Raw genomic sequence first — 23,652 nt, forward strand, 5'->3', positions numbered from 1 at the left:
ACAGAGCACCTTTCAGATACAACCTCCTAACAAAGATAGGAACTGCTTCAGATTGCGAAGAAGAGTTCATATTGTGCAGTGGTGGCGAACTTGTGGCATGCGTGCCGGAGAGGTCACTCAGAGCCTTCTCTGTGGGCATGTGTGCCGTTGCCCCATCAGGGCCGTAGCTTCTGTGCTTCCGGGGGTGGGGGTGGGGGTGGGGGAGGAGGAGGAGAGGAGGGCTCATGCACACCATCCAAATTCTGTGGCACCAGGGCCTGGCGAGCGAACGAGGGGCTGAGCCAGCATTGACTTTTGATGCGCCAGGGCCTCCCGCCAGTCTGTTTTTCCTACTTGGGAGTAAGCCGCTTTGAATTCAGCAGGGCTCAACACCTAGGTCAGTAAGCATATAAAGACGGCAACCTAAGAAAGGGCTGCTGGGTTTACATGTTTGCTGGGCTTTCCCGCAGAAGCCAAGAGAGAAATTCATTCCATTGAGGCTGCGATCAAACGGCAGCCGAAGAAACAGCAAATAATAATAATAATAATAATAATAATAATAATAATAATAATAATATAATCATAGAATCATAGAGTTGGAAGAGACCACAAGGGCCATCGTGTCCAACCCCCTGCCAAGCAGGAACCACCATCAGAGCACTCCTGACATATGGTTGTCAAGCCTCTGCTTAAAGACCTCCAAAGAAGGAGACTCCACCACACTCCTTGGCAGCAAATTCCACTGTCGAACAGCTCTTACTGTCAGGAAGTTCTTCCTAATGTTTAGGTGGAATCTTCTTTCTTGTAGTTTGGATCCATTGCTCCATGTCCGCTTCTCTGGAGCAGCAGAAAACAACCTTTCTCCCTCCTCTATGTGACATCCTTTTATATATTTGAACATGCTTATCATATCACCCCTTAACCTCCTCTTCTCCAGGCTAAACATGCCCAGCTCCCTTAGCCGTTCCTCATAATAATAATAATAGTATTATTTATATCCCACCCATTTGGTTGGATTTATTTATTTATTTTTATTTGTATGTGTGCACGCAGACTATCACTATTATCTCACATTAAAAATTGGGAGAGGGTGGGTCTTAGTACAGCCCTCCAGTGTGCTAGTGGCCAAAATTGTGGAACCTTCTGGAAAAAAACGTATTCGCGAGGTTTGATGGCTCATAACACCACTTTGTTTTGGAGTAATACCAGTGCTTTTTTTCTGTGGGGACGCATACCCCTAAACATTTTGTGAATTTAATGGGAGAAGAAATTCACTGTATTTATTTTCCCCGATTTGAACTGTATTTATTTCCCCCCCGGTGGTGATTTTCTTGAGTCAATATGAAAATGCCATTAAACTTTTTTTTAGAAAAAAAGCACTGAGTTATACCATAAAATTATATATCAGTGGGAAGATAATTTAATGAAGAATGTAATGCAATAACTTTTATGAAGGATTATTTATTACAACAGCAGCCATAAAGAAGAAACGTAAAACACACCAAAAAAATGAGATATAAAGGTTAAATTGCCGCGTTGGCACTTTGTGATAAATAAGTGGGTTTGGGGTTGCAGTTTGGGCACTCGGTCTCTTAAAGGTTCACCACCACTGATATAGTATAATTGGTATTGTTACCTTGAAAGCCATGTTTCCTGTCCACAGGAAAACAGAAAATTAGAGTTTACAATAAATCTGGGTGAAGTTTCCAATAGTTAGAATGAAACCTCTGTGCACAAATTGGAGGGGAAGGCAAGTGCACATAAAACAAATATTGTTCCCAAGCCATTTGGAATTCAGTTTTCTCTTATAAAGGAGGTAGAAAATAAACTCATCTGCTTACCTTATGCTGCCTCACGGGAAAGCCTAAGGCTGCAATCCCAACAATACGAAGTACCATTGAATTCAATAGGACTTCTGAGTAGACATAGGTAGGCTTGTTCTGTTAATCACAGTTCTTCTAATATATTTGCCAACTGCTTGCTCCCAATATCACAGCCTTTAAAGTCTACTTGTGATTAAGTTCCTAATACATTATATTTAAGATCTTAGTTTAAATCACCAAAGGCAGCAGAGATTGCTATTGCTGCACCAGGTGTTGGGTCTTTGACCTCAAGACCACTCTCTCCCAACCACAGAGAGGTAGGTCAGCAGCCTCCCAGCTGTTCTTCCCACTGCCTTAGGATTGTTCTCAGGATGTCCAAGTTAACACTATGTAGATTAAGTATTTAATTTACTTGTCAGCTGTATAATTTGTACTAAAAAGTATTAAGGACGCTATTGCCACAACTGTCTCTTAATATCAGGGGTCATATGGAAAAATACACCTTCCACAATTCAGTTAGTTCCATTGTTGACCCTACTAGAATAATACATATTAACATTGCTCTTGTAATCTTTAAGCATCTTCATGATGGACAATAAAGATGAAACTAGATGTTAGGCTTGACAAAGATTGCAGAAACCTTGTGTTGAATTATTGCATCTCTCTCTAATGCTCAGGCACATTTACTTATGACATATCACCATGCACTAGTTATTTAAAATATTTGTATCCCACTCTTCAGCCAAAAATGATTCCAGAATGACTTACAAGATCAATAAAAAACAATGCAGTCCCCCCTCTGAGGTTTATAATCTAAGGTATGATACAAAAGGAAAAAGGAATGTGAGTGGAGGATGCAAATGTTTTAAAAGTAGAGTGTTGTAATGACCCAGCTAGAATGGAAACAGTTTGGTGAGAGGAGGAGCTGGTCTTTCAGCACAGCAGATCGTGTGGCCTTGCTTTCCATTTCCCCCTCTGCTACAGCCTGATAGAATGGCTGCTGCCATGGCATAGTTGAGAATGCAAAAGACAGCTAGTTCCTCTTAGCAGAGCCAATGGCTCTTCTCTTTTACTTTTCTTCTTCCCTCCGCTGCAGCCTGTTGGAATGTGAGCTTCTCTGCCGATTCATTCATGGCAGCCAGCGGTGTGCATCATGTGCAAATTCATAATGGGATGACATAGTGTAATGGGCAAGAGAGATTCAATTTATGAGAAGTTGGAGAGCTTAACATGGAGCTGCTATTTTATTGTGCCAATGCCACACTGAACATTAAGTCTTTTTCTACCGTATGTTTTAGGTAGTCCTACTGCATTGACTTGCGTCTGATACAGTGCTAAGTAACTGTCCCACCAGTTCAAGGGTTAATGCTTGTGCAACAGTACTTTTCTCCCATCTTCTCTCCCTTAGGTGTTCCCTGCATCCTCCCCAAATGTACTCATGAGGGTTGTGGGAATCCCCAGAACAGATTTAGGGGCACATGGTTCAGGTTCTGTGGGGGCCTGGTACAAATTGGCCTAAATGGAAGATGCAGAATTATCCTTTCAACAGGCTGATAAAATAGATTAGACTGGTGGAGTGACCTATCTGGGGTACCTGATGAACCTCATAGCCTTCAAAACCAGAAGCTCTATGCCATTGCACTACTCTTCTGTGATAATGGATAATGACTCTGATGACCAGAGATGAAGCAGCAATGCATTTCATGTAGAGCATGAAGCTTATTGGCACACCACTTAATACAGTGGAGTTACAGATTCTTGGAACATTTTGCTTCAAACAAGGATGGCCACCTGCCAGCAGTTTCATGTCATCTGAATCTTGTACTAAGGTGTTAATATACAGTAAAACCTTTGGTCCACTATGTTTACTTGTAAGGGAACTTCTTGTTAAGGACTTGAGATATCCATTGTTGTTGTTGTCTAGTCGTTTAGTCGTGTCCGACTCTTTGTGACCCCATGGACCAGAGCACGCCAGGCATCCCTGTCTTCCACTGCCTCCCGCAGTTTGGTCAGTTTGTTTGTCGCTTCAAGAACACTGTCCAACCATCTCATCCTCTGTCGTCCCCTTCTCCTTGTGCCCTCCATCTTTCCCAATATCAGGGTCTTTTCCAGGGAGTCTTCTCTTCTCATGAGGTGGCCAAAGTATTGGAGCTTCAGCTTCACGATCTGTCCTTCCAGTGAGCACCCTGGAAGGACAGATCGTGAAGCTGAGGCTCCAGTACTCAGATATCCATACTCAGTTGCAACTTCTTTGAATTTTTGAATGTGCTGCCAATGTGCATGTTACTGTGTAATGCTGGGAAGCCCAGGTGGTGCCAACTTTTGATAGACTGTGTCCATTTCTGAAGAGGTCAGTACATGAGTGACTAGATATATTTTGGCCTCCTGATGACTCTCGACTATACAACTCTTGACTATACAAAAAAAATTGCTGTTCCTTTAGTACATGATTTCCAAATGGTCTACTTAAAGTTAGTTTCTAAACTCTCTCTGGGTTTTAATCCTGCATTGTTGCCACAGTTGCTACAAACATCAGACTTGTTCTATTGTAGAGCACACTAGAGTACCGTTATATTCATTGCTAATCTTATTTTCAATCTTTTTGCAGGCTGCTGACTTGAGTAAACCAATAGATAAAAGGATATACAAAGGAACACAACCAACGTGTCATGACTTCAATCATTTAACAGCCACGGCAGAAAGTGTTTCTCTACTAGTGGGCTTCTCTGCAGGCCAGGTGCAACTTATAGATCCTATTAAAAAAGAAACTAGCAAATTATTTAATGAGGAAGTAAGTGAATACCGTAATCTTGGTGCATGCAAACATTTATTTTCTTTTATGAGTTCTCCATATGCATGTTTGTTTTTCCATTTGAAAATAGTCACCTTGGGGGGGGGATACTAGGGGAAGCCTTTGAAAATGGGAAAGCACATTTATATCACATTCTGTGAGAGGGACTGTATCACAGTAATGCACCATGGAAGAGATGGTGGTTTTTCTCACACCCTCAGTTTATCACCATTTGCTTATTGTCAGAAGACTGGAGTACTGTATGGGCTATAGCAGTGCACTTAAACTGTGGGCAGTGTTACATCTGTATCATCTCCTAATCCAAGGGTGGCTAACACTCAGGTTGACTCCCAAAGGCCCAACAATTTTGCCTGTGGCGGCAAAAAAATAAAATAAAGTAGACACAGTGCTGAAATGGGTAGACTCTACCATTCTATGATTGCATGAACTGTTATATGGAGTGCTCTAGACCTATTTCAGTTAATATTAATGCTTAAAGGCTTGCATATTTGCAGAACATAAATTTATTAGTTCTTGGTTTACCTTCGAGCTTGGACAGCTGCATCCGAAGAGCTTCAGGAGAGTTGCACTCAGTGGTTTCTTAGCTTGAACAGCTTACTGCTTTGCAGCTTTCCTCAATTTCAAGTATTTTACCATGCAATGAAACTGGCACACATACATACCAGCCTTTGCATGCCCAAGACAGTTTGGAACCATGAAACTTTTGGGGACCATGAAAGTGATTTTTGGATTGCTTAGTAACTACAGTGGTGCCTCGCAAGACGAAAAGAATCCGTTCCGCGAGTCTCTTCGTCTTGCGATTTTTTTTGTCTTGCGAAGCAAGCCCATTAGCGGATTAGCGCCATTAGCGGTTTAGCGGCTATTAGCGGCTATTAAAGGCTTAAGGGATTAGCGGATTAGCTGCTTAAAGGCTATTAGCGGCTTAGATCAGCTGATCAGCGGCTTAGATCAGCTGTTCAGCGGCTTAGCGATCAGCTGTTAAGCGGCTTAGCGATCAGCTTAGTTAAGTGGCTTAGCGAACAGCTGTTAAGCGGCTTAGGGGCTTGGGAAAAAGGCTGGGAGGGGAAAAAAACCCCAGGAATCGCAAGACATTTTCGTCTTGCGAAGCAAGCCCATAGAGAAATTCATCCTGCGAAGCACCTCCAAAACGGAAAACCCTTTCGTCTAGCAGGTTTTCTGTCTTGCGAGGCATTCGTCTTGCGGGGCACCACTGTATTCTAGAGGGGTGGGTAATTCATAATGTAAGACAACTATGCCCAAACACCTCCCCCTGTTCTCTTTTTGCATACAAGGCAAGATCACAGAATTGTAGAGTTGGAAGGGACCACAAAGGTCATCTTGGCCAACTCCCTGCAACGCAGGAGTCTTTTGCCCAACATGGGGCTCGAACCCATGACCCTCAGATTAAGAGTCTCATGCTCTACTGACTTAGCTATCCCAGATCATCAGCTCTCCAAAGATGGATCAGCACAATTTGGACAAAATGTGCTGCAACTTGCTTTAGGTATAGTTTATCGTTCATTGCAGTGGTTTGTAAAGAAAATACAACGCTGTGAGAGCAGTTGTAAGTCACAAACCTTGTTCCACAATTTTGTACTGGCTTTAATGCCTTGTTACTGATGATGATAGATAATAATAATAATAAAAAAATGTGGTGCAACTTGAAAGAAGCATTTTTTTTGTGTTTTAACTTGTTGAGGATTAGTATACCACATGATAGTGCGATGTTTGGCTGCCAGATTTTTAAAGTAGAGAGATCTGTAATTTAATTTGAATACAAATTCTACTTTAAAGCGAGTCTCTAAAATCTGAGGCTTGAAGGTCTTGCCTTCTATCCACTCATAAATATGCTCAGCAGTTTGCTATAGCAACTCAGGTAGTTGCAAACACATTCAAAACACATTTGCGCATTTCTAGCACCTGTGTCAGTAAAATCGTTAACTGGAAGTCTAACATTGATTATGACTCAGTTGAATTATTCTAGAAGGTGGATCCTTGAGTAACCCTGAACATAAACTGGATTGGGTTTGGGTTTTTTTGGTTCTGTTCTCATGAATGTCAGCCATACCTATAAAACCTTCTTTTGTTTCATTGGCTGAAAATGTTTCACTTTTCGGGGGTTCAGGAGGCATATTCCTGAAAGTGGTCACCTTAGTACAGAATATGGTGGACTTTGGGCTGGGCATGTTTTTTTCTTTGAAGTCTGCTGAGACAAGAGTAGTAAAGAACTCTGCATCTCACTATAAATTTGCTAGCTTGGATCCTATGATAAGTTGACTTAAGGATGCTTACAGGAGAGTTTCTCATCTTCTCCTGCTACCGCCCACGTGAGAAAAGACTCTCCAGAACAATGTGAGATGGGGAAATGTGTGTTGGGGGGGGGTGGCATCTTCTGCGGGGAGGGGTAATTGCCGAAAATTGGACTTGGATCCCAGTATAAGCTTTAATGTAAGGGATTTCACAAAAGGAAAGTGTCATGTTCTCTTCTTTATTATTAATATTACCATCTTTCTCTCCCCTGCCCTCACACCAGGGAAATGCAAACCTTCTTTGCTTGTACTGACTCCAGATTATCAGGGATCCATTAGCCCCCATACGTCAACCCACCCTATTCAGCAGGTTCCTCTGAAGCCCAGAGGGGAAATCAGCATATGCCAGCCTCCTTCCATCGACTCTTCTCTAGACCATCCCAGCCCTTTCTAGCTACATCTGCTCATTTAACCTATTGTGCATTGTACACAATTTGTCACGTTGATGTATATCCTTTATTGAACAAGACAGGGCAAGAACTCTAGGACAGGGTTTTCACATTTCATAATTTGATGATTTTTTTTCTATAGTCTCCAGGGATTATTGAAATTATAGTATGTGTTTTCCCTCAGTGAGCAGCCTTTACATCACCGTACTAGTGAAAAAGTATGGTATCATAAATTTTAGTTAAATAAATAAGTTGTGCCCCAGTTGAAGACATACTACGGTATTCCAGAGAGGGAAGGATATTTAGTTTTATAGCTGGTTACAAAAAAAACCCCCTGGTATTACTGTTATTTGCTTCTTCCCTTTTTTGTTGTGATGCTTGAATGGCTTAGGTTGGCGGAATAATGATAAAATCCACAGAAGTGCCATTACTATCACTTAAAGATAATGAACCCACAAGCCAAATTGCATTGGTTGTTCATAGAAGCCCAGCACAGGTAATTGGAAGGTGGAATCCGCAACTGAAAATCTCTTCCATCTATCGTAACTAATTACCTTGAATGTCTAGACATCTTCTACACAAAAGCAATGCAGTATTTGTTAAGTGGCTCAAAGATTTTAACTTGCCCAGATACTAGATCTCTCTTCCCATTCCTAGGTCCAGACTGCCAAAGTGTTTTTTAAGTTGAGCATACTTTGCAATTGCCATTATTTTTGTTGAAATAACGTCTGCTTCCTTCCTATTTTCACTTCAGTAAGGTAGAGCTATAATACCTAAAGTGGTCCCATTATTCCACTAAATTGCTTCTTCTCTTCTGGATCCTTAAAGCCAGGTTCTTTCTTCCAAGGACGAATTAAGTGGTTGTCTTTTCAGCCCCCCGCCCCCCAAAATCTATGTCAGATTCAGATTTGATGAGTAAGTTCTTCCCAGTATGTACACAGCCTGACTTTCTTTTTTTCATTGAACTGTGTTAAGGGAGGCTTGCCACCAATTATGCTGACCATTGTAATGTTACTCCAGATCTACATGGGGTTAGAAAAGCACACAGTAGCTTATTAGTCATAAGCTTGTTTTCTGCAAGTAGAATAACTTTGTGTATTAAATGCCGACTGGCAGAAAATGAATTACCTTATTAAATGAAAAATCAGAACTGAGATGACTCTGATGTGTACCTTCTTTCCTTTGTTTTCCAGAGACTAATAGACAAGTCCAGAGTAACTTGTGTAAAATGGGTTCCTGGTTCAGAAAGCCTCTTCCTAGTAGCGCATTCCAGTGGCAATATGTACTTGTATAACGTGGAACACAATTGTGGTACCACAGCCCCACACTATCAGCTACTCAAACAAGGAGAAGGTTTTGCAGTCCATACATGCAAGAGCAAATCTACACGAAACCCTTTGCTTAAATGGACAGTAGGCGAGGGGGCCCTGAACGAATTTGCTTTTTCCCCAGATGGGAAATTCTTGGCATGTGTAAGCCAGGATGGCTTTCTTCGTGTATTTAACTTTGATTCTGTGGAGTTGCACGGTACAATGAAAAGCTACTTTGGAGGGCTGCTGTGCGCATGTTGGAGCCCCGATGGCAAATACATCGTGACAGGCGGAGAAGATGACTTAGTGACTGTCTGGTCTTTTGTGGACTGCCGAGTGATAGCTAGAGGCCACGGGCACAAATCCTGGGTCAGCGTCGTGGCCTTTGATCCGTATACCACTAGCGTAGAAGAAAGCGACCCGATGGAATTCAGCGGCAGCGACGAGGACTTCCAAGACCTTCTTCATTTTGGAAGGGATCGAGCAAATAGCACGCAGTCTAGGCTATCTAAAAGGAACTCTACGGACAGTCGTCCAGTAAGTGTCACATATAGGTTTGGTTCAGTGGGCCAGGACACGCAGCTATGCTTATGGGACCTAACAGAAGACATCCTCTTCCCACACCAACCCCTCTCGAGAGCAAGGACACACACAAATGTCATGAATGCAACCAGCCCACCTGCAGGAAGCGGTGGAGCTAATCCAGGCAGCAATGGAAACAGCATCACAACACCTGGGAACTCTGTGCCCCCTCCTCTTCCACGGTCCAATAGCCTTCCACATTCTGCCGTCTCCAATTCTGGCAGTAAAAGCAGTGTCATGGACGGCGCCATTGCCTCTGGCGTTAGTAAGTTTGCAACCTTATCACTACATGATCGGAAGGAGAGGCACCACGAAAAAGACCACAAGCGAAACCATAGCATGGGACATATATCTAGTAAGAGCAGTGACAAACTGAACCTAGTTACTAAAACCAAAACGGACCCAGCAAAAACTTTGGGAACTCCCCTGTGTCCCAGAATGGAGGAAGTTCCTTTGTTAGAGCCTCTTATCTGTAAAAAGATAGCACACGAAAGACTGACTGTGTTAATTTTTCTTGAAGACTGTATAGTCACTGCTTGTCAGGAGGGATTTATTTGCACATGGGCAAGGCCTGGTAAAGTGGTAAGTTTTAACCCTTAATGCTGCATCAAAGAAGTAGAACTTGAATAGGTAGTTTTTCTCAAAACATAACTGAATGTTGAATATAAAATTTCTTTATGCTTAATGTAAAAAAGAAAAAGGAAAAAAAAGAAAAGATTATTTCCTCAGAGCCATACTTTTGGATACTGCATGCCATATTTCTGAACGATTTGAAGTGTCTGGCCCAGGTAAAGTTCTTTTGAAATACAGTTGCCTTCCAGCTGGAGAAGTGTTGTGTATCCAAAGTGTCCGTGATAGTTTTCCTATATTTTCAAAAGCTATTTTTGTATAACATGATTCAGACAAATCTAAAAAAAAAAAAAAAAAATCAACTAGTGAGGGTAGAATTGTAAGGGCATTCAGGATATCGGATTGGTTGCAGCTTGGGTAAGCTGTAGCTTTGCATAACATGCATTCTGGGTAAATTGAAGTTGAAACATTTATTCTGACAGGAATCCATAAAGCAGGGTCTGTTCTCACTTTTTTTTTCGTTCCAAAAGTTAGTCTCTTCCTCCTTCGGTGATCATCTCAAGAGCAGTTTTTAGTGTCGCCATTTAAAATTTGAATAAACTTGGTATTAAATATACGTTGTAATATCCTGCTCTTTAATATCAATCTTCTCCAAATATGTAAGGTCACTTTTTTTTTAAAAAAAAAGGCTTCCTAGTGAATTGTATCCCTTACTCATTTCTACCCCCTAATCACTTTACAGAACGTTTGTGTTAAAGGTATTTTTAATTCATGCATTTTTCATTAAATCCACAGGCTTAAAATGTGGCACTAGTGATGTCTTCTTTCATGTTAAGAAACTGAAATTATCTATTTAATATTTAGTACTTTCTACTGATAAAAATTATTTTGCTTTCAAATACTCATGGGCAATTTGCAGGCTATGGCCAAGCTCCAAGACTTTTGAGGTGGCTTTTGGGCATGCAATTTGGTTGACTTTGGCTTGCTCTTCTCAGAGGGGGCTCCCCAAAAGCAACCAATAAGGGTTGGGGGGATCCTTTAATTCAGAACCCAACACTGTGTGAGGGGTTAGAGCTGCAAGCAAAGACTTGGGAAGCCCAGTGTGTGCATTGGAATGCACACATGGGTTCTCCTGATCTCTGCCTATGATGGATAAACCAGCAAAAGACCCTAAATGGCAGCTGGTTATCTTCTGGAGATCTTCCTGAAGGTTCCTAAACTTGGTTCCTAAATCTTCCAAAACTTGGAAAGTGTTGTTGAGAGTTTCTGAAGTGCATCTGTTTTGCAAAATTAACACTCTTCCAGTAGACATTAATGCCCATTTTTGACTGTAAGGATTCACAGCTTCTCTAAAATATGTAATAATTAGATATATTAAGTGAAATCTTATCAAACATGTTCTGGTATGTAATGTCACCTGTATGCCTTATCTTGGATAGACAATCTGGAAAAATATGGCATTGCTTTTCGTGTGGGGGGAAAAGCAAATGGTAAGGATAAAGGACAAAACTGTCTATGTTCCCAAGTGCTAAAATCATGGAAATGTGTGTATTTCTGTGCCAGGGGCCAAACAGTTTTGAAGGTAATTTTGCAGATGTGCATTGCTAAGCTATCCAGCATTGCTGGTAGCTATCCAAGCCCCTCTGCTTACTATATTCTAAAGTAACTTAACATTCACCCTTTGGCTACTTGCATTTCTATTAAGTAAAAATTCTGCAAAGAAGTTGTGTTTAATCGGTACAGGTCGTAACTTGCACGCAAATGACAATTTGATTTGGAGCACATTTCAAATATTTCAGAGATAAGTATGCAGTACCAAAAGCTAGGATTTCTCTATTTGGCCAATGCGGAAATCTTTAATTAAAGGTAAGTTTCATGCTGATGTTGTTCACTAGGTCTTTGAAAACTAATATCACACACTGATGTAAATGCCATATTGTTTAGGATGTGTTTATTTAGAATGGGTTTCAAATTATTATTATGCTTTATTTTTGCAGTCGGTGAGCTCACTCAGCTGGCCTAAATTAGCAAGTTAGGTGATATGTTTACATGGCTCTGGCCAAGAAAGTCTTTGTTCCAGAAAGGTGTTAATAAGCACCATTTTCGTTCTATAGGAGAGCACTTACTAAACTTTATACTTATTTAATGAGTCTTCAGAAACACTCATGGTAACATATTTCTTTCCCTTGGGTTATACACTGCATATGTTAGTCTTGCCTATAGTTTAGTTCCGTAGCTTTTAAAGAGTTTAAAGCTGCTACCTTCCCGCGTTGACATTTCTCCCCCAGGCTCCTCAAAAAGTACTTCCATTGCCCTTTTCCTCTGCTGAATTTGTTTCCCACCCACCCTTTGGCAGAGGATCTCAGTTGGAAAGAAGGGCCACAAACTTCCAGTTTGAGGAGCAAATGGGCCAGAAGACTCAACCAGTTGCGCAGTCTGAAACCTCACTGCTACTGAGCCAACCCTGTCTTTTTCCTTCCTCACCTGTCTGTCTGCCAGGCTGATGCAGTCAGGAAAGCAAATGTTATTTCCTTGAGAAGAACAGGGTTCGAATAGGCAGGAGTGGGCAACCGGCGGTATTCGTATTGGGCTCCCTTCAGCCCCAGCTATCATGGCTGATGGTTGAGGACGATGGGAGTTGTAGTCTGACCACACCTGGAAGGCCGCAGGCTAACCCATCCCTGGTATGGACAGTCCCTCCTTAGAATAAGCTGATATTTGGCAAGACTTGTCTGGCTGATATTTGGCTAGACTTGAGTCTCAGAGACCCATAGGACAGAGGAAGCCAATGTAGTGCCCTGCAGATGTCACTGGACAATATCTCCCCTCACCCCCGCCATAGGGCACAGACAGACTCACTGCTGGGTTGGAGCAAGAAGATCTACGCTACAAACATGATGACCTCCGTGTAGCATTTGTACCATGTCTTGAGCTTCCTTAAGTCCTTTCTCTTTTGAAATGCTACTTAAACACGAGTTCAGATCTAAAGTACCATGTTCAGCAGAAAACGTGGGACAAGCCCATATTGCGTACCGCAGCAACATTTTAGAAGTGCACTAATTTGTGGGAGAAACTACCTACTCTACAGGAAACAAAACTTCTCAGTAATGACTTTGTAAAAATATATATATATATATGCTGTACTACTGGGAAAGACAAAACTGCTTATCTATCTCTCGGCCATTTCCTTCCTGATTACATCGTATGGCAGAGATGGCAGGGAAGCTTTTGCATTTCTTTTGCAGTGCTACTGTCACACATGGAGGTGTTGCTTTCAGTAGCAGGCTATTCTGCAGCCCTCCTGGGTGTCACTGGACCGCAGCTCCCATCAACCCCCATGCAGCAGAGCCAAAGGCTGGGGATGATGGGAGCTGCAGTCTAGCAAAACCTGTAGGGCCACCGCATCTTTATCCCTGATCTACAACCCCTTGTAATTTCAGGGGAACTTGCCACTACTTAACCGGAAAACTCCTGGTAAGAAAGAGTGGACAACTGCAAATGAATACAGTAGTTGAGTGAAATGGCAGCATATACCCTGGCTGAGAAAATGTGTTACCACTTTGTACAACAAAATGCACATGAAATTTAGAATATTTATTTGAACTATATTGTACAGGGAAAAATCTAGAGTTAAATTATAGAACGTCCTTTAGTTTTCCAATAAACAGGAACTATATAGTACAGCATCATGTTTAAATGAGTTCTATCATTGCTGTTTTAACAGACATTTTGTTTTACTATTTGGGCATGGGAAGACGTCACGTTTACTACTAAATCTTCATTGGCAAAGGGCATTTCATTTGTTAGAACTGAAGTATAAAGTGCTGTTGGGAAGTACTATCTTATTTCGTTTGATTTAATTTTAAATTCAGGGATGGTTAGGAATTGCTAAATCAGTTCTTGATTTTGAGGTTGCCATGATATAAAATGAAATATATTGAACCATAAACACTGCAAACGGGAGTTGGGATTCCTTGAAATATTGCCATGCAAAGTTCTCGGGATTGGTGTTGGCTTAGTACACCAGGTTAAGAAGCTGCCCAGTTGAGAGTGGGCCAGTTACTTCTGTGAAGCCAGGAAAGAGTAATTGCCTTATTATGTGGGTGTCCAGATTAGGAGGGAAAGATTCTTACTAAAGACTTTTCAGAAATGCTTGATCTTTTGGAACTCAGTTATGTACTTGAAAAGACTGTATATGTCTCCTCCTACCACGTTAAAGCTACTAAAATTGCATTTAGAATAACTGCTGGCCTGCTTGTGTTCTTAAAGAAAGAAAACCAGCTAATTTACTGTCACATAACTTGTGTAAAGTTTAAAAGCGAGACTTTTTTCCTGCATTTATGAAATCTGTATACATGAATTTGTTAAGATTGACACGTTAGGTGATACTGTACAAAATTGTAATGACATAGTGGAAAAAAATCAACAGTAAAATTCATATGTATTTTCTTTATAAACGTCCATCTAATTTCTTGACAACTTGAATAAATTTCATAAGAGCCTTTCTAACATAACAAATTGTTAAACTAAATTGACTGTTGCAATAATAATGAAGCTTTAATAAGTATTGTTATATTTATAATTTTAAAAAATCATGTTTGTATCATACTGCTTATTTTTTAGCGTTTTATGTCACTGTTTCAGCTGAAGAACCCTACTAAATACTTGACATTACAGAATAATTTACTGGGGTTGTCCTCTGTATACTGACATTAAATAAAAAGTGTGACTGAACTGTAAAATGTAGATAACTGTCAATAGTGCTTCTCATGCCTGAAGTTCTAATATTGATCTGCCGCAGTTAAGACTTCTATGCAGGAAGAAGCATATTCCTGAACAAAAAATGGCCACCGTGAAACTGCTGCCTCTGTAACTGCCATTTTTATAAATGACCAATGTACAACCTCTTATTTCATACAGTTTTCAGATGTTAGCTTTGACTTACTTACCTATATTGATCTGTCATAATTCATGTCCATTTGAACTGTCATAGATACTGGATTGTTATATGACTTAAATGAGAAAATATACAGTGGGCCTGGTTAAAATGGGTGTTTCTAGTTTAAATAACAGGGAATTGTGGGAGAAGGTAAGATGATGATGTAAATCCATTAAACAACCAATGGAATGGAGAATTGATGCCTTTTGGATTCTACAGGAGCTCTTTTGTTTATCAACAATGTATGTTAACGTTTAAGCGCTTTAGGGGCTGCTCACCAGAATGAAGTGCATAAAAGGACAACCCAAGGCTAACTTTGAACACAGATTCGTGCAACTCTGAAGTGTTTGGGTAAATGTAGGCTGCTGATACTGCAGGATGTTGCTGGCAAACTTTAATTCAAATTTGGTTAGACCACTTGGTTCTGTGTTCTCTCCAAAAGCAAGAGTTCTTAATTGTATCAGAAGCAGGCATGGTAGTGTCACTAGAAGGTATCTTCCCCAGGCGGGCACGTTGAATATGGATTTAAAAATCCACCTCCCAACTTGGTTTCCAAAGCCATACTTCCTACTACTGTTGGGTTACGTTACTTTCTAGTTACCCAGTTCCTATGATTCCTGCCCATTTGCCTCTGTGCACCAAAGTGGCTTTAAATCTAGCAGTGACCCTAAGCTTTATGAAAACACAGAATGAAAGGGGGAGGGGGTGGAGCTGTTCTTGCTGAAGAGTTATATGACCACTACCTTCGGGTACAGAGTCTGTGTCACAGCAAGGTGATATTCATTTGAAGCCCGGCATATAATCTGACTTTCAGCATATAGCTTTCCCTAGGAAAATCATTTGAAGATTCTCTGCACTGGCTCCGGTTTAATTTTTGAATGGATCATCCCTAATTTTGGCCATCGGACAACTTAGCTTCCGAACTTGACGAGAGAGACAAGCTCCTCAGTGGGTACGGCAGTTTCTGCAAAATTAGCAACCGTAACCATATCTTGGTGTGAGATCCTACTTGCAGAGAGTATAAACCTTGAACATATGAAGGGTATTGCTCCTTGAAGTTTGCTATATTCAGGGTACCAGTATGGTACCCAGGATTTCATTTGATTCCTACCTCCATCAGCCCAAGCCAGCCTGGCTGATGGTTGGCGATGATGGGAGAAATAGTGCAGCCACATCTGGAGGCACCATGTTAGGTACCCCTGGCAATAGACCTTGTAGAAGTGACATGCAATGCACTAGAGCACGGTGCCCCAACTACGGCCAAATGCTTTTTCGTGTCTCATTGATAGAAGCAGAGTATGTTGCAAAAGGGAAAGTGGATATAGTTTAGAAGAAGTCTGGAAGAAGAACTTACATCAATAAGATTATGCAGTCTTAATTTCTGTAAAGAGATTGGGTGGTGTCCAGTGAAGTCTTCCGACAGAAGTAATACATCAGATGAATGGCAGGCAGGCAAATTTTGGCGATTCTGCCTCCCCCTGCACCCCCTAAATGCGTTTCATAGGGCTCCCCATTGTTAACCAGTCTTGGATGGAATAGCTTATTTTTATTGCGCCTAAAGAGAGCAGCCTTTTTTGTCTGTCAGGCAGCTTTGGCTCTCACTGTCTCAATATTTGTTGCAGTGTGTTATGCAAGGTACCGGTTTCCTCCCTGAGTATTTGCATAGAAGCAATCTTGTTTCAACTTTGTCTGCTTGCCCAAGAAAAATACTTGAATCGTTCTAAGAACCTTTTCCTGTCTTGATGTGCCAAGCATTCGAAAAGAAATGTTTTATATTGATCATAGTTGGATTTCTTTTTGATAGTTTCCTTGTACAACCTTTCTGAAACAGTCAATTTTCTTTAAAAACAAACTAGGGAATGATCCTGTCTCTCTTCTGTGGATGTTCTCTTCAAACATCTCGATGTAAAAAAAAGGTAAAGGTACCCCTGCCCGTACGGGCCAGTCTTGACAGACTCTAGGGTTGTGCGCCCATCTCACTCAAAGAGGCCAAGGGCCAGCGCTGTCCGAAGACACTTCCGGGTCACGTGGCCAGCGTGACATCGCTGCTCTGGTGAGCCAGAGCCGCACACGGAAACGCTGTTTACCTTCCCGCTAGTAAGCGGTCCCTATTTATCTACTTGCACCCGGGAGTGCTTTCGAACTGCTAGGTTGGCAGGCGCTGGGACCGAACAGCGGGAGCGCACCCCGCCGCGGGGATTCGAACTGCCGACCTTTCGATCGGCAATCTCGATGTATGTGCAGACAAAAAGGAAAAACTATAGAGAGCAGCTAGATTCCCCCCTTAGACTTAAGGATGGTACCTTAAGAGATTCAAAATGTATTATGCCCTACTTGTTATATTTGATAGAGAAATAGCTTACCTTTTCATTCTATCGAGTAAATGATTACTTGAAAGGGATGCCTACATAATAACCATGGAAGGTTGGGCCAGTGAAAATTTATTGATTTGCCTATAGTAAGTGTGAGACCTACAGAAAACCTGGCTTCAGTTATTCTACAATGTCTCTGCTAAGTTTCCTTTCTTTCCTATGTGTGACTGAGATATGCATGTAATAGATTTTGTTGAAGCTGATCAGTATCATTTTATAAGAAAACTGTTTATTACAGTGTTGATAGTTTCTGTTTCCTAAGCCCCACAAAGCCAAGATATATTTGATCCCTGATTATCTCTGTATACTTGGGGCATACCAGCTCAGATGTCAGCTGCACCCCAAGGCACTAAATATATTTTGATTCTTTCCTGGTTGGGAAATTTAGGGGAGAAATACATATTAAATAGGAATGATCTACACTATAATAAATGAAAGTCTGTTCTTATTTGGGTTTAAAGCAGAGCCTTCTCCAGAGTCCTGCACTATCCAGAAACAGATGAAACAGTACCAAAAATACCCACAAGGGAATACTAGAACACACAGGCTTCAAGTAGTGATATTTTTCAAACTCTTTACTACTTCAGAGCTGAAATGTCCCACTTCTAGCTTTAACAGAATTAGATACAGTGGTACCTCGCAAGACGAATGCCTCGCAAGACGAAAACTCGCAAGATGAAAGAGTTTTTTGTTTTTTGAGTTGCTTCGCAAGACAAATTTCCCTATGGGCTTGCTTTGCAAGATGAAAACGTCTTGCGCCTTTTTCTTAAAACTGTCAATGCATTTCCTATGGGAAACTGCTTCACAAGACGAAAAATTCACAAGACGAAAAAACTCGCAGAACGAATTAATTTCGCCTTGCGAGGCACCACTGTAATTGGGGATCTTACAGCTGTTGCTGGGATCCAGCTTCTTTCAGCCCCAGCCAGCATGGTCAGGGATGTGGGAGTTGTAGCCCATAACATTTGTTGGGTTGTTATTTTTATTATTAAAGTTATTAAAGGAAGTAAAATGGAGCTACAATAATATTTTAACACCCTAGGGTTCCACAGCTTAAACTGCTGTACTCGGGGAGAAGTGAATGGAGGCCACACACAGTATTTGAGCTAGTTGGCTAAGCGGCTTGAAAAGTATTGAGTATGAGAAGTTCTTTATACTTAAATGCTCCTTGAACAGGCCTGTGGTGATGGGGACTGACTGATCAATACAAAATGGGTGTCAAATTAGTCATGTAGTTCTCTGGACCCAGGCCCAAGTGTTTTAGATAATTTTGAAGGACATTTTTATATTGTCAAACAGCTTTGTGCTGACGGGAGTCACCATTTGTTAGCTTGAACAGCTTAGAACTTGGAAAGAGTAATAGAAGACAATTAGAATATCATTTAAATTTGCCAACTCTCGCTGAACTAGCAATGCTCAAAGACTGCCCAATTTGCCTTTGAACATAGATGTTTCATTCTTAGTTACCGTATTTTTCGCCCCATAGGGCGCACCGGCCCATAGGACGCACCTAGGTTTTTTTTGGGGGGGGGGAATAAAGAAAAAAAAATTTATTTCCCCCCCAGAACAGGCAGCTCTCCGCAAGCCTTGGGAGACCGGCATGACTTCCCGCCGGGCTCCCACGCCTTGCAGATATCTGCCTGAAGCCCAAACCAGGTCGGGGGACAGCGGGATGGCGGCGTTCCGCCTCCCCGCTGTCCCCCGAGCTTGTGGGGATGGCGGCAGGGAGAAGCGCTCTTCTCCCCACCGCCAGCCTCCAAACCAGGTCGGGGAACCGAAGCCTGGGGTGCGCTGTGTAGCGCGCCCCAGGCTTCGAGATGCAGGCCGCTATCCGCAAGCCTAGGGAGCCCGACGGGAACTCTCGCGGGCTCCCAAGGCTTGCGGAGAGCTTCCTGAAGCCTGGAGAGCGAGAGGGGTCAGTGCGCACCAACCCCTCTCGCTCTCCAGGCTTCAGCGAAAGCCTGCATTCGCCCTATAGGACGCACCCACATTTCCCCTTCATTTTTGGAGGGGGAAAAGTGTGTCCTATAGGGCAAAAAATACGGTACTTATGGCTAATGGATCTATTACTGGCAACTGGCTATAGGAGGAAAAGTTGGGCTTAGCAATGGTTGTTATTGTGTGTACTCCGCAAGCAAAAGTCCATAGCTCAGCTGCAAACTGGGCCCGCTCTAGATATGTTGTTGCCTGATAGAGCATCAAATCCCTCCTTTCAAGGTACATAGTAGCCAAGGCCAGCCAAGTTATTTTGGCACCTGAGGAAGAAAATCCTTCAAGCACTTCTTCCTGGCAGTAAAAAGAATAAGCTGCAATTTCCTGCTCTTTAATGATACTCAAAATCAGGTACTTGAGGAGGATGCTTCGCTTCCTCTAATGATCGCGCCAGCCCTGGAGAGAGTCCATGGTGTTTGTATACAGAAGATTCTAGGTTCACTGGCAAGCACCTGCTCTTAAAGGATTTAAACTGGATTTTAACAAGCAGAACTGGGAAAGAGCTGCTGTTAATCAGAACACTTGGACCAGTGGACAACAGTCAGTCATATTTTGTAATTTTTTCCCCATACTTAACCCATCTTATGGAGAGTTTAGAATACGATGGCCTCTGTTTTCATTGCTTTCTTTTAAAAGGACACACTTCCGGCATATATAGTTCCATATATAGTTTTGAATGGGTACATGCCATAGAAGTTCTAAGAAGCCAGAATGCTGGATGAATAAGATTTTCATGCCTGGCAGAAGCAGAACATATTATGCAAATCCAGCAAATAGATGTAATTTCTTCATAATTATACAGGTCACAGAATTCAGCTTCTCTTGGTCCAGAACTCTTGAGTCAGGCTAGCTGCTCGCAGTCAGCCAATTAGAACTTGCTGGTTCACAGGCTGTATACTAGTGCTTAAAGAAATTGTTGGGAAAGTTACACACCTCTGACAATTTTTCAAGTCTATGCATGGGGGGGGGGGGAGAGATCTATTTCCCCATCCAAACACACTTTTGCATTAGGGATATATGTTTGCGTACACTTCCATATCCAAATATACATGTATTTGCTCTGCACGACGTTTTTTCAATGGGATGCATGTGCAGTCACACCATAGGAGATCATGGGTCCAGCTGCCTTGGAAATGGGGACATGTTCCCCCTTCTCTCCTCCCCTGCCCCCCAGCAGTGACCGATGAGAAGAAACGGCGGCAGTGAAGAGCTATGGAAATGTGCAGAAATGAAAACTGGAGGCATGAACCATGGGGACTTTGACAGTGAAAAGTGATCCTCACCAATTCAGCTGAGAGCACCACTACCTACATCTGTCTACTAAGTCAAATTTTGTTGTCAAATTCTGATTATGAACACCTGGGTTACAAGTAAATCATTGATGTTGGATGATATTCATCATTTGGGCCTGTGGCCTAACCAAGTAAAGCAATTTGTTTATTAATATTGACATGTATGAGAAACGTAAAGAATATAGTGACCATACAGATATCAGCCACAGAACGGACTGTGTTTTTTAGCTACGTTGATTAAGGGTTGCCCATTAGCATTTATTTTGCCTATTGAATCCGACTTTGGGGCCGTCACTCCTATGACATGGCAAGTTTGTGCAGATGGTTTAGATCTGACTTCACATTTGTTTGCTACTTTCTCCTGTCTCTTGTTTCTAGCTAATGATATACTCTTTATTCAGAGTGGTGTTTTCTTAAAGGCTCCTTTCCCATTTTGAAATCAGCAGTTTTACACATTTTTCTCTGGGACATAACCCTGGTGTGGGGTGTGCTAGACTATGTTGTGCATAACACTGTAATATGAAAAGTGTGTGCCTACCGAAACAGTGGTTAGGCTACTGGGCTTAAAATGAAGACACTTTGAATTATACCCTAGTGCACCCGGAGGAGCTATGTCTTTCTTTCTGTGCTGCTACCTGAAATGTCATCTTGAATAAACTTGGTTTAGACATTTTTAAGAGATGAAAATATCAGGCCAGGTTCTGGTCTGGGTAGCTTGTGTTCTCCAAAGCAGGGCACTTTTGTCCAACCTGGTTTCAAGAGCAGGGAGTATACTTATCTTTCATAGCGCTTTCTCAGTATTTGGGTCGGACCCCAAAAGAGCTCCTGTAGATTCCGAAGACTTAATTCTACATTACAATTATTAATAATAATAATAATAATAATAATAATAATAATAATAATTTGTACCCCGCCCATCTGGTTGTTCCAACCTGAATTTCACAATATTCAGGTAAGAAAAATACCTGCAAAACCAAGTATTCAAAAATGAGGGATTTCCCCCATGCATACTTAAAATGGAACAATGGTATTTAAGAAACAAAACTAAAAAAACAAGCACCCAGGTTAGGTGTAGATGCCAGTGTATCTGTTAGGGGAGGGGTGTAATACAGAAATGTTCAGAACCGTATCTCTAAAGCCAGCTTTGCTAGCCTTGCTGATCAGTTTCTGATTGGAGAAACTGTTGCTAAGTGAGCTGCAAATTAAATATGAAACGAGCATTTCCCATTGTTTAAAACTCAGTTTTAAAAAAATGCTAATTGGAAACGTGAGAGTTCACTGCAAGCGCAACCACTGGCTGCAGTTGCTTGTTAGTGTTCCGTTTGTGGGTTTCATTAGAGGTGAAATGATTTCCTATTAAAGGGTTGCTTCCCTGTGATGTCTATGTCTGACATAGCAACATTGGTTCTGTTGGCTTGGCAGATCCACAGGCTGGGAAGGGTCCATTACATCATTTGAAAAAGCAGGGTAATTCCCCCCCCCCAAACCAGCAGTTCTGCATCCAAGAAACAATAGGCTACAGCATCTTTCCTTGGCATAGATACAGTGGTTGAGAGGGGCTCCAGGTTGCACTTTGAAACATCTGGCTGAAGAGCCCTTCAGGAATACTTGCGTCTTATGGTTGCAAGGTGCATACAGCAGGGAGAGATACATGTTGATCGTAACCTCCTGGTAAAAGACTTGTGGCACAAATGTGCCCTGTAGCTCACTGACTTTTATGTTTTTAATAGGATAGCTTAGGTTTTGCAAGACATGAGCTAAAATCTAATCGTACTACGGTCATAATCAAGATTCCTGGGGCCTATTAAAAATGAATACATACTATGGTATAAGCTTCTGTGGACTAAAACCCACTTCGTCAAGTTTTATCAGGATACTTCACGTTCATTTTAAAGCAGCAACCATATTCCTTCCTTGCTGGAACATATTACAGCTGCTACACCCCTGGAATTCTAATTATGATCTACATCTTATAAGTTACTTTGAACTAAACTGCTACATAAAGAGCGAAATCGTTCATGTTAAGACGTTCGAACAATGTGATCTATCACTTTGAAGTCATAATATGCAAATGCCACTGTGCATTGAAAGTCTACAGATATATATAGAACTGTTTAGAAAACTAAATGCTGGGTTCTCTTGCTGGATTAATGCAAATTGCTTTGTTTGCAGGGTTTATTGCCATCCCAAAACCAGGCCAATTCTCCAAGTGGAACTGTAGTATAGCCATCACATTTCTGCTAGCAAATCTTTGAACACAGAACAAGAAGTAATGGCAATGGAACCAGGAGCTGCTGTTCAGCCAGGGAGCACCACAAATTCTTAAAGGCAGAGTGTAAACTTGGAGTTATGTGAATCACATAGTGTTTTACAAAAATAATAATGTAATGAATTCTTTTTACAGCTAATATTTAGGCTGATGGCTGAAAGAAGGATTTTGCTAAAAATACTTCTTTTGGTGTTGCAGTTAAAAATAGTATAACTTTTCCAGTTTCTCTGTAAAACAAAATGTTTGTTAAATCTGAATAAGTTTAATGGTTATATAAATTAGAACTTCATTGTTGGGGTTTTTTGCACTGATTTTTTTTTTATCCAGCAATGGTTAGTCTAGAATGCTCTCATGGGAAATGAAAGTCATTACTTTCTGGCTTCATAAATGTAATTCAGGAAGATGGATGCTGCAATCATAGAGGTTCCCCCCTCCCCCCCAAAAAAGATTGTTTGCACTTAAATAGCTTAATGCTAGTAGAAAATTACTTTTAAATGGGTGTTTGGACACCCTCTAAAGCTATGTTATGGGGAAAGAGATCCTTTGTATCTATTAAACATTTTATTTTAATAATGTTTTGAGCTACAATCAATCTGTATTATATGTGTAAATAATGTAATTCAGTGATCGGGGGAGAAATGAGTCATTACACTAGTAATTTTCATTTAGGAAAGTGATATTTCTAATTCAGAAAATACATATTAAACTATCTTGAATATGCAGTTTTGTTTATGTTCTGTTTAAATTAAATCAACTGTGATGTAATCTTTTTTGAATGTAATATTGGCGTGGACATGCAGGGCATATTCATTTTGAAAACACTCAGGTTGGATTCACTACCTATTTAACCAAGCTTGCCCTTTGTTATAAGACATAATAATTCCCCACTATATTCTAAACACTACATCAATTCTTAAAATTAGTCTAATTTTCTAATCAAGATTAGCCACTTAACAGTAGGACTATCCATTTTTATATATTAGAAATGCAATGTAGCATATTTTAAGGCTAGCA

At 41.2% G+C, this 23,652-nt stretch overlaps 1 protein-coding gene and 1 long non-coding RNA gene across 2 annotated transcripts in view; one reads left to right on the plus strand and one right to left on the minus strand.

Moving 5' to 3' along the window:
- The window catches only part of WDR20 (WD repeat domain 20), a 52,683-nt gene extending 29,323 nt beyond the window's left edge, over window positions 1-23,360 (plus strand). The window contains exons 2-4 of the mRNA XM_083436890.1: window positions 4,411-4,593; window positions 8,506-9,786; window positions 22,542-23,360. Of these exons, the coding sequence (XP_083293016.1) occupies window positions 4,411-4,593; window positions 8,506-9,786; window positions 22,542-22,595 (1,518 nt within the window). The 3' untranslated portion in view covers window positions 22,596-23,360. The remainder of the gene's footprint in view (window positions 1-4,410; window positions 4,594-8,505; window positions 9,787-22,541) is intronic.
- Window positions 1,454-9,920, minus strand: LOC310678035. The gene is made up of 3 exons (XR_014511567.1): window positions 5,826-9,920; window positions 4,025-5,355; window positions 1,454-3,696 (listed from the first exon to the last, which is right to left on the minus strand). It is a non-coding gene; the product is annotated as an uncharacterized lncRNA (long non-coding RNA).
- Window positions 23,361-23,652: the final 292 nt, after the last annotated feature.

Source organism: Podarcis tiliguerta (genome assembly GCF_965153285.1).
Source record: "Podarcis tiliguerta genome assembly, chromosome: 1".
In the NCBI taxonomy this organism is placed as follows: Eukaryota; Metazoa; Chordata; class Lepidosauria; order Squamata; family Lacertidae; genus Podarcis; species Podarcis tiliguerta.